The sequence below is a fragment of the Microcaecilia unicolor genome, chromosome 4 (genome assembly GCF_901765095.1).
Source record: "Microcaecilia unicolor chromosome 4, aMicUni1.1, whole genome shotgun sequence".
NCBI lineage: Eukaryota > Metazoa > Chordata > Amphibia > Gymnophiona > Siphonopidae > Microcaecilia > Microcaecilia unicolor.
The window spans coordinates 151,584,249-151,596,470 of record NC_044034.1 but is presented as its reverse complement, the minus strand read 5'-3'; the positions used below and the strand labels follow the sequence as shown (position 1 = coordinate 151,596,470).

The following is a 12,222-nucleotide window of genomic DNA, read 5'->3' as shown; positions in this document are numbered from 1 at the left end:
TTCAACCATAACAGTAGCTCGAATCTGAAGTTTATTGTTAGATGTCCCGGACATGTCAGGGGATGCAAGAAGTTTTTTTACAGCAGCATTTATTCATTTTAGGATCCACGTATGTTCTTGGTTTCACGTGCATGTCCCATTCATTCTGCTTGAAACCTCTTGTTTAGACGGTACGGGTGGGAATTCTATAAATGTAGCTAAAAAGTGGGTGCCAGAAAAGACTGGTGCTAAGACTGTTCTATAAAGGACCTAAGCCTGACGTGCACTGAGATTTACACCAGGTTTCAAGTTGGGCACGGAGAGCCATTTTTCTGTAACACTCCGTGGAACGTTTTGGAACGCCACTGATCCATCCATGCTCCTCCCATGGCCACACCCATTTTTGGGTTCAACGCTATGGGATTAGGCACCCAAAGCTATAGAATGCACAGCCAGACATGTGTGCAAGTCCTAATTGGTGCCAATTAGTATCCAATTAACGCTCATTATTGGCTTGTTAACCAATTAACATTCAAGCACATCTCAGAAACAAGGTTGACTGTTTCTCATCACATTCCTGTCATTTACCTCAATTATAAAGGAATTACATTGGCTTCCAATTAATATTTGTGTGCAATTTAAAGTGACCACTACAATTTATAAAGCACAGAATAATGAAACACCTCTAGCAATCGCTACTGCTCTGAAAATTTACTGTCCAAATTGTAGTTTGCGATCAGTTGATAAGATATTGTTGGAAGTACCCATGTTTAAAGCAAGCTAGACTTGATGTTTACTGGGCTGCTATGGTCTGAGTTGAAGGTGTGCGACTTTGGAATGCATTACCTTTTGAGCTGTGAAGTGCTGAGTCTGTGTTACGATTTAGAAAACTGTTGAAAGCATCTTTATTTAATATGGCTTATTGTATTTAGGCATAAGTCATATTACAAAGCATGATATTGTTTACTATGTTTGCTGAGGAAGTCATGTTTACTGTAAAGTTTGATACTGTTTTGTCTTTTTATTAATATTTTCTGTATGTTTTATTTTGTATAGCGTCTAGAACTGTAGACAGTGCAGTTAATAAATATTTTAAATAAATCTAGAAAGAAAGAAGCGCACGCAGACACACACAAACACACTATATATATATATATATATATATATATATATATATATATATATATATATATATATATATATATAATCTAGGGGCATATGAATTAAGGATGTGCACAGCCAAAATATTTTTAGTTTTCAGAATTTTGGAAATTGAGTTTTCAGGTGTTTTTGTTTCAGCTAATTTCACCCATTTGTGTTAATAAGAATTTTTTTAAACACAAAGTAAAACCTTTTAATGCAATCAAATAGACTATATATGCATGGATTTTTGTAGGCTGGTGTGCACTAAATCAAATTTGCCTGCAATATATATATATATATATATACATATATAAACAGGAAGCTTTATTGAATGAATCCACAAACATACAGTTTCCAACAAAAATAACATAGTGTACAGATCCAATACAGCTTGCAAACACCACAAAGGTAGCTCTATCTTACACAACAAAAGTAGTCCCGACTTTTTATTTAAGCAGAACAACAGTGAAAGTCAAATCAAACCATTCCCAACTCCCATTACCTTCCCACCCCAATAACCCTCCACAACTTCCTCAATAAATGTATGTGCCTCAATGAATGCACATCCCTAATACACATAATAAACATATGATGGATTTAAGTTTGGTGCTGGGTATATGCAATTTGACTGTTGCATTTTCCTAATCTCTCTTCCTCCAATTCTCTCATCTTAGCGCCTACAATAATTTGTTTAAAGTACTGTATTAGCGTAGTGTAGCGCTTTTCAAATTGGCATATCCTTTAGCCAACCTAATGTTCAAGGTATCCACAATAATTATGCATGCTATAGATTTATAGATTTGCATGAACAGCTTTTAATGTCATGAATGAAAATCAGACTGGCTTAGGGTACTGTACTACTGACTTGAAAAACATTGGCATATCGTATGCAATTAGTTTTAAACCCACACTATCAACACATGCTCCAATTTCTGTTTTAAAAAAATCTGAAAGTAGAGCACCGCTGGAAAAGTAAAAAACAGAATCATTAATAGATGTGTCAACGCCTAGTGATTATTCTGCACCGACCTGATTAAAGAATTTTCTAGTGCACCTTGATAAGTTACCCTCACATATGTGCTCATCTCTGGGAAAAGGTGACTGAAGAAACAAAAAATGAAGTTTTAATGAATTCTGTTAGAGCAAACAATTTGTAACAGAACAGTCCAAACCCCATCCTTTTTAAATTATCACATAAAAGTTACAGAAGTTCAAAAATGTAACTTTTGCAGACTGCTTATGAACCCATGACATGACAAATAAATAAATAAAATCGGTCACTCTCAACATTTTGGATCTACTACTTTAGTCACCTTTTCCCAGAGACGGTCACATATTCGCAGTGAATCAGAGACTAAGAGCATCTTCAACACACCTTGGCATAGGAGTGAGGTTCATTTGTCATGGTCATTTCTAAACTCTGCCTCCACTGTGAAGTATATTTAAAACATTCTACCTTGTCTTCCAGAGATGCCATCTTCTCTTTAAGATGAAGCTGTAATCTTTCATTGGATTCAGACAGAAGCTTGTCTACTGTTTCTGATAAGCGTTTGTTATGCTCTTCATTCATTTTTTCTCTTTGACGTGCCTAAAATGAGAAAAATTATTTTAGGCCACTCACAACATATGAAAGAACTGCAAGGCTATATCTTAAGAGAGGGACATTCTAAGTTAATTTCTTTACACTGCACAGGCCCCATTTAAGTTTTTTTCTGCTGGCTCTAGCTTCCTGGATTTCTAATGTTAGGCTGCAAACCTCATCCTTAAATAAAAATGGAAATATGCAGCTCTTGCAAGTGGCAGTTAAATAGGCCCTTGGGCCAAATGTCACTGTCAGCTACTGCTGTGAACCCACCCAGCTCATGGAACTGGCAAATTACTTCTGACATTGAGCCACTTGGGCCCAGCAAAGTGGGCTCAGCAGAGCAAGAAACAAGGGCACTCCATTTCTGCATCAATATAAATCTCAAACTCACCCGCTGTAGCTCCTCGTTCTTCTCTTCGAGCTGTGCTTCCATTTGGCGGAGTCGCTCTTCTATGTTACCATGTCTCTCCTCAGCCTAGCAGTTGGAAATAAAAACGTAAAGGCTATGTTTTGAGCATCAAGCTCGTCCAGCTGCTTCTTACTGAAAATACTATGTCTCTAGTGGAATAACGTGGGCACTGTAAATCTTTTACAAAAAAGGTAAGAGCCCATTTCATAAGCAGCATTAGAAGCAGCCGAGAACTTTTGGTCCTGCAGCTGGAAATTCATATGTAGAGACAACGTAAGTGAAAGAAGGCAGATAGCACTGACTGCTCCCACATACACACTAATGCAGGAAGGAAATGAAATTGTTTCCAACCAGAGGCTGTATAAGTGCATGACAAACTGTGCTTTGGGTTACAGTACTTTTGACGAGTATAGAACGGCACTGGTGTATTAGTATACTAACCTAGTCCTTTTATTCTCAGTAGAGAGTGACCAAATTTTATTTTAGTTTTGGTCAATACCAAATTTGCAGCAGAAACTGAATGCTTTTGACCGAAACCAAAACTACTGCCACAACTCATTGCCTGTTTTTTTGGCTGAAACCAGGCAATGAGTTTTGGCAGTAGTGACCCCCCCCCCCCCCCCCCACCTACCCCTCCATATGAGTCTCAAGAGGACACAGCAGCCATTTTGAGGGTAGAATTGGCATAAGAAAGAGCAACTGGAGATCGCTCCTGCCCCAATTACCTTCTAGATGGGTGGGTGAGGAGGGGGAGAGAGATCCTGGAGATAGGGCTAATCATGCTAAGTTATGTGAAAGTCAAAGGGGCCCTTTTACTAAAGTGTGTGGTTAACACATAGAAACAGGCTACGGTGCAACTATGTTAAAGGGTTTTGCAGTAGTTTGTCCATTTCCATGTTAAACTGCACATTACTAGATATTTCATAATTTTTCTGTCAGGGGCATGGAGTGGGCATGAAAGTATTAGCCAGCTAGCATTACATTTAGGGCCAGATTCTGTAAATGGTGTCTAAAGTCTAGACGTATCTGATTATTGCGCCTAGCGCTATTCTATATAATGTGCCTAAAGTTAGGCTTGGTGATTAGAATAGCGCAGAGGACCAGGGAGCGTGCCTATATTTAGGCACAGCCATTTATGCCACTGAAAACCTGGTGTAAATAACCAAATGTAGGTGCATTCCCCCAAATTCTATAACAACGCATGAAAATTCAAGAAACGCCCCCAACATGTCCATACTCATCCTAAGGCCTTGCCCCCTTTTCCACTATGAGCGATAGAATTTACATGTGCCTCTTTAGAATGCACCTAAAAAAAATCACATATAAATTCAAATTATTGTTAATTCGTGATAATTGTTTATCTGTGAATTATCATCACTGACGGGATCATTACTCAATTCAGTAGCGCACGGATATTGGCTGTGTGCACAATTTAACGTACGCTACTAGCAGTGCCTTATATAGAATCTGGGCCTTACTGAGCACTAACTGGCTAATGCAGGACCACTTACCACCTCCTAAATATAAGACGCTAAAGTATTTTGATGTTAATTGGGAGCATGTATTGCTCATTAAGCTGAATGTTTAGGACTTATCACGTATTAAAGTTCTGTGTTATAGTGCATCAAGCCCAAAACTTAACACATTTTAGTAGAAGAGCCACAAAGTTAAGCCAAATGGGCCAAACCATGACATTTGAGCTCCCGCCAAAAACACACTTTCATCCAAAACCAAAACAAAAAGTGTAAAATTTTAAATCATGCTGGAAATGGATGTTGGTCCAGTTTTGAGGCCAAAGCAAAACTGAAGTCAAAAGTCGGTCACTCTAATTCTCAGCCATGTTTTCATCTTTCCAATGGGGAAGAGAATGTGGCCTCAGAACCTGTGCTCAGAGAGGGTAGGTCTGCACTAGAAATGCTACTGTAGATCAGCAAGTCAGAGAGCTACTGGGAGACAGTCAAATACAGGACACTATCCTCTTTCCTGGGACATAGCACAGACTTCATAAAGCAAGACTATGTACTTTTTTCCCTAAATAAAGAAAAGCCTGCTCCCATCTCCACCATCTAATACATTAAAAGTGCGATGCATTCTCACTGAAAAAAATATTTGGGTTGTGTGCAATAGTCACTTTATATTTTTAACTACTAAGCAAATGGATGAACCAGCAACAAAGAAAACATGCTCTGAAGTGAACTGTGAGCATTTCCAATATGAAGTGCAAACCCATCACAGCAGGGGCGGACTGATCAGTTGACCAATAGGGCAGTGCCCAAGGGACCACAGCAGTAGGGGGCTTCCCTCCCTACCCTATAAGAACCAGTAATGTACGACAGATGGGTGATTACAGGCCCATGACCCTTATAACCCCGGGGGCTCAGATCATTGTCAGTCCACCCCTGCTTCACAAACTACTAGCAGAGACCCAGAGATAATGAACAGCCAGTAAGTGTATGTGTGAAGTCAGTCGCTCCTGATGCTCTTGGTTAGTTGGTCACAAAATGCAATGAGAAGCAAGCAGAAAGGGTGACTTAGGTGCAACTTCTACCTTCCTAAGCATGGAAGCAAGTCCCAAGAGTTTAGCCTCCTTAGCAGCAGAGTTCCCAGAAGACAAAAGGGCAGACTACAAAGTCAAAGAGGGACAAGGAAGAGAACACAGAAAAACAAATTCACAGACTTTTAAAGCAGAATAGTGACTCAAGGGCCATTGCAGAAAGCAGCTGCAGGATAAACACAGGTTATACGCACCGAGCGATGCAGAGGAATTGTGCGTGGGTGTTAGCTTGCGCAGGAAGACATGGCGCAGATTGTATTAAAATGTATGCTAAAGAGCTAATAAAGGTATTCTATGCAATGCAGAGAGTATACCGCCCACTTTTGGTGTATGCATAAGGCGAGAATTCTGGGCAAGGGTCTGGGGTGGCGTAGAAAGTTTTATGGACAGGATGTCTTGTCAATCTTTCATATTTAAGTGCTGGTTTTGTCTTGTTATGCAAACGGAAGGAAGCCCATGCAAGTTTTAAAGTAAGATGGTAATTAACAAACGTGTGAATGTCCGAACAAAACTGAAAACACACACTGGCGCCTGTTCTTCTGCGTCTAAAAATATGAGCCTCTCAAAATTTCAAGGGCAGACAATTTCTGCAAGACTCATATTTAGGTGCAGAAAAACAAGCGCCAATGTGTGTTGACACTTGGTTTTGGTTTGGACATGAGCACAAGAATTATCGCAAAACCTTGTGCGCATGCTTCTGGCATACTCCTCTCATTTGCAGTACATAAAATTTGCATGCAATTTGCTTCTTGCATGCTGCAGTATTACGCTTGTGGTAGAAGCCACACATGGCTCTACCGTCTTTCTGCATCAGCCCCTAACTTATGAGATCTGCTAGATGTTAGCTGTTAGATAAACTGCTGTATTACCAGGAAAACATTACTTACAGTTACAGCTCAGGGCTCGAATTAAGCACCACAGAGCAGTAAGCTCAAACTAAAGCATCAATTACTCTTATCCCCAGAACACAAAAAGAAAACTCTCTGTAGAAGCACTTTGCATTCACATCGTACTTACAGAAAAAAAGCAGCCTAACCTCTCTCTGACACAAGATGTCTTTCAGAATTCTTTCTAAAACCCACTCCCCTGCCAGTAAAGCTGCATAAAAAGCAGCATGCAAGGGCTAAGACACAAGATACATTTTTACTAGATTAGTAAAGAAAGTTAACATAATCACAGCTGCTACTAATTTAAAACAGACGCTGCAAAAAGACTTCATTTGGTAAAAATACTCTGTGAGGAGGCTGAGGAATGCATTAGTATGTATAGTGAGAAAGTCAGAAAAACCTTAAGCTGATTTCAGCAAAAGCCACACAAACCACTACTCTATAGTATAATAAGTAACAGCGAGAATTTAAACAGAACAACAAAAGACTTCACTGGCATCAGGGAGGCGTCGTGGTGTACTGACCCACCTTTGACAAAGCCACCACCCTCTGGGCGAGCTCAGCTTCCACCTCCGGCAGAGTCTCCGCTTTCCTCAGGGTCTGCTGCAGCTTCTGCTCAGCCAGCTCCAGGCGCTCTTGTAACTGACGGTTCTTTTCTTCACTCTGATGAGGAGTATACCCAAAGAGGATACAGCTGTGACTGCCACATATGTGCTGGAGACCCCTGGATTGTGTAAGCCCTCACAACTGCTAGTCAATTACAACTTTGAACATGCAAGTCACTTACTAGTAACAAAGACGACAAGTTAAAAATTTGTAAAGGTAGAAGACACATTAAAAAACAAGTTCTGTGCATATTTCACTTGGGGGGTTTTTTAATAGCCAAAAAAATCTTTGGAATACCACCACCAATGCTCTGACTTTGGAAATATGTCTCTACCTTTTTTACACATCTCTCATCAAGTATAACATTCTCAGCCTGACCTCAGGATGCCTTGCAGTCTAGTATTACGAGGTCAATAATTTTTAGACAGCCTATATATCTGGCTAAACGGCTTTTGAAAATATTCATGGAACAGCCTTCCGGTAGAGGTTGTGGAGACAAAAACTGTATCTGAATTCAAGCAAGCTTAAGACAAGTACATCAGATCTCTAAGGGAGAGGAAAGGATAATGGATGGGCAGACTAGATAGGCCATATGGTCTTTATCTGCCTTCACTTTTCTATAATTCTATCTTCTTCCCCAGGTTTTCAAGCAAGAGGAAATGGAAGTTGACCTATAATAAATAAAAATCTCAAAGTACAAGGGAGAATAAAGTATACTGAGGGTTAAGAATTACATCGAAAATAAATCACCTAACCCATGCCTCAAATAGAAAAAAAAATGTAATGTAAAACATTCTTTTGAAAAGAAACTATTAAATCTTACTAAATGATATTTAAAAAAAAAAAAATTAGATTGTGCTCATAAATGTTGAGGGTCTGTCTCAGCTTATATAGACTTAGACAAATATATCTCCACTTAGTTTATCATAGCATATCAGTCCACCATTCCAAAACCTGTGCAAATATTAAATCGACTTATCTTAAATTGTGTCAAGATCTTTTGCATTCATTGCAGAGCCACTGATACCAGGTCCAGAAATGGACCATGTTTTGCAACTGCTTCAGCAGGGAACCTTCAGCCCCTATCCAAATCTCATTTCTTGTGCCTATGTTTACTAAGATGCACTATGGGCACGTTAGAGTTTTTAACGCGCATAGTTTATGCGCATTAAACGCTAACGTGCCCATAGAATTGTATATTTAAGGGTGCATTAGAAACGTTAATGCATCTTAGTAAACATACCCCTTGGATTGGTGGATGATTTTATATTATATATTGTGTGTGATATATATATATATGATAAAAGAAAAACATGATAAAGAAAAATAATAAAATTGTCTAACAAGCTGATGTGCTCTGATTAAACTAAGTTGAGATATATTTGTCTAAATTTATGTAAGCTGAGATGGACTCTGAACACCTATAAGCACAATTTAAAGAAAAAAATTAAACATTTAGAAAGATTTGAGTATAATAGTTTCTTAATTTTTGTGTTTGAGGCATGACATTGTTCGGTCTCTAATGAATAAAGACAGCTTGTGCAAGTAAGAACTTCAATATTTAAAAACAGAGATATTCTAGAGGGACGTTACATGGTTCACAACTGTTTCTTTCTAAGGAAAAGTTGGAGAGAACTCTAGCACCAATTGAAGGAAAACACTTCTTATACTTTTGGATAAATATATTCCACATATTGATGACAAGCTATTACATATAGCTGGCCTAATTTTAAAAGCCTCACAAAATAAGCAAAACACCCTGCTGTACTTATATGCCTCTTGCTTTTCATTACACCTACAGAGTCTCAACAAAAAGGACTAACTCTGGCAGGGCTTATTTCTATCAGCATCTGTCATTGCCTTCTAATGATTTGGTTACTGCAGTTAAGTCTCGTCTTCTTCTAAAATTGATTAGAAAGCTCATTCTTACACTAGTCATTACATGGTTGGATTACTATAACTCCGCCTATCATGGTCTCCCTCTGGCTTCCCTTAAACTCCTTCAGTTAATTCAATCTACAGAAGTTAAATTGCTTTACCATGCTTGTTGCACTGATCTGTTGCCCTATTACTTAGGCCTGCACCTTGTCTGCCAGTAACGATCCACTTAAAATTTAAAAGTCCTACACTTGCTTTCAAAGGACTTGGAGCACAATCTCCTCTTTGCTTGGATAATCTATTGATCCTTTATTTACCTGCTCGGGTGCTCCAATCCTCACAATCCATACACCTTATTTTGCCACCCCTTCTGTTATTTGGGGCCAGAGTTATAGAACTCCTCTAGCTCTAGATATTTGAATTGAGCATTCATATTCCAAAGTTAAGGAATCAGTCAAGACCTGGTTACTCCATCTTATCTTTGAAGAATTCTCATTTTCTTGGACATTATCTTGCAGTTTTCCTTGTTCCCCTCCTACCATGTACCCCTAGTCATCCCTAGCCTTTTTATTTATTTCTTTTTTTCTCTTCTCCTCTGCTTTACTACCTCCTACTCTCTCTAATTATCGAAATATTGCAAATTCCTTTCTGTTTTTCCAATTGTATATTGCAAATGCCTAGCTGGGCTTTTGGGATGCTTGGCAGTATCTCAATCGTCTGAAATAAATAACGTTAATAAAAAGCAGCACTGTTCAAAACTGACAGAAGCAGACACCACCTTATAGAATAACTAATTTATTGAAGTATATGCTATGGATGACGTAGTGGCCTCTGGTCCTCAAAAGATCATGCCTCAGTCATTTGGTTAGTTTATAAAATGGTGCTACCAGCTTCTGTCAATTTTCTGCTTCTGAATAACACAGCTAGCCCTCTGAAACTGTTCGAAACGGATGCAGTTCTCTAGTTGGGTATAAAGTACAGGTTTTCTGGACCAGTAACAGAACCTCCCCAATTGGCACTGGTTGATGGCATCACCTGTATATCAAAGCACATAATAGTAAGGAATCTTGGGATCATCCTAGATTCAGGATTTAGAGGGTAAGTTTATCAAGATGTAGTAGAAGACGTGCTTTTACTGCACCTTGATATACCATGGGAGTCACCAACTTGCAGTATCTCAGTGCCACAGGTGTGCTGAGTCTTGTGGTAAATGACTAACAATGCTTGCAAGCCATCTCATAAGCAGCATTATTCCAGCGGCCTCTCCTTTTTCATACTCTGAAGCAATATTTCAGAACTTCTGCTCTTAAGTTACATAACCATCATGACACACAATACAACTATTTCAAAAGTGGCCTTTCTTTCCAGATTGCTTACAATTAAGGGAGAACAGACAAACATCTTTCTGCTCAGTCTCTCCTCTTCACTATACATGGGTTATAGAAATCACTGCAAGACATTGGTATCCATTGTTTCCATGCTAACACAAAAATATTTCGGTGATCAGTACCTGTCTAAACATGGATTCCTTGTTGGCAATTTCATTTTCAAGTTTATCGTTGAGGTCGTGCACAGATGTGGCTTCACGCTGTGCGGCGAGGTAGCGTTTTTCAAGGGTTGTTATTCTCTCCTCCATATCTTCTTTTTGGGCCATAGCCTAAAAGACAGGAAATAAGCACAAAATATAACCAGAGTGCCTAAGTCAGGGCCTCCCCAGCTAGTCGAGTTTTTAGAATATCCACAGGAATATGCAAACATATGCTGATCTCCCATGCATATCCACTGTAGTTATTCAGAAAACCTGATGGGCTGTGGGGATCACAAAGAAAAGGTCAGGAACCACTGTTCTAAAGGGTTCTTAGTCTAACAGGCATCTTGAGATTCTTTCACTACGCTGCACTAGTAAATGGAAACATTGGTGAACTGTTGATCCATAAAATCAAGATTAACAATGAAGAAACTGAAGCTGTCAAACATTTCATCTTTCTTAGCTCCAAAATTAATCACAATGGTGAGTGCACCCCTGAGATGGCTGACACTTGGAAGAAGTGTGATGGTCAGCATCAACAACATTTGGAAGAGCAAGGACATCAGCCTGGCAACCAAATGTAGATTGGTCAGTGAAATCATCTTCCCAATAGAAAGATATGGCTGAGAATCTTGAACGCTGAGAAAGGCAGACAAGCAAAAAATTGATGCATTTGAATTATGGTGCTGAAGACGACTGTTATGCATCCCATGAACAGCCAAAATAACAATCCAAGCAGTACTGGAATGTATCAAACCAAAAATCTCACTGGAGGTCAAAGTAGCAAAACAAAAGCTCTCCTGTTTTGGTCACATCATACAAAGCAAGTCTCTCGAAAAAGACATCATGTTTGGAATGGTTAAAGACAAAAGAAAAAGAGGTTGCCCAAGAATTCACTGGATAGATGCTATCAAGGAAGATACTGGAATGAACATAGCAGAACTGAAAGAAGCTGCAAGAGATCAGAAAGCATGGCGAACACTGATCTATAGAGTGACTAGTAAATGGACTTAGCACGTTCTAATACAGGACTTCCCCGTGCACTACACCCATTTCTAGCACAGCTGTAAATTGAGCCCTTTTCAATTATTCAATTTTCTGGCCATTGGCTAACATTAGAATTAGCATGTGGCCACTAAAAAACAAACAAACACGGGAGTCCCTACCACTCCCTATTTAATCATTATTAAGTCAGCATTATTTGGTTAACTCATGCTATCTGAATATTTCTTCTATGCCCATTCTCCGCCCTTCACGCTCTCTCCAAAACGTTTTAAAATGAAACCCCTAAATAATGAGTGAGAGTGCGCAAATGACGAAACTAATGCAACACGTTTAAACAATTCCTGCAATAGGCCATTTTTCCTGCATTAAGCATGTGCTAGTACTGATATAATTTAGTAAAAGGCCCCTTAATTTGCTTTATACCAAAATACAGTTTAATCATATGCAAAAATGTTCACATTTACCCTATTCCCTGGAGAACACACAGCAATATTATTGTACCAATTAGAACTTATTCCCAACTCTGTTCTCCCATCAGTAAATGCTGCCTTTTAAGCAAGCCCGAATTTGTCTTACAAATTAGCTCATATTTCTTATTAAACAGATATGTTGATAGAGACATGAGTTTAATGTTAACTGGAAAAACTA

The 12,222-nt window shown here is 38.9% G+C and overlaps 1 protein-coding gene across 8 annotated transcripts in view; it reads right to left on the bottom strand.

The window, feature by feature from the left end:
- PPFIA1 (PTPRF interacting protein alpha 1) overlaps positions 1-12,222 on the bottom strand; it is a 155,786-nt gene that overhangs the window by 70,682 nt on the left and 72,882 nt on the right. For all 8 annotated transcript variants that reach the window (XM_030200741.1, XM_030200744.1, XM_030200743.1 and 5 more), the window contains exons 8-11: positions 10,552-10,698; positions 7,086-7,220; positions 3,099-3,182; positions 2,579-2,710 (exon numbers count right to left, since the gene is read on the bottom strand). In XM_030200741.1, the coding sequence (XP_030056601.1) occupies positions 2,579-2,710; positions 3,099-3,182; positions 7,086-7,220; positions 10,552-10,698 (498 nt within the window). The remainder of the gene's footprint in view (positions 1-2,578; positions 2,711-3,098; positions 3,183-7,085; positions 7,221-10,551; positions 10,699-12,222) is intronic.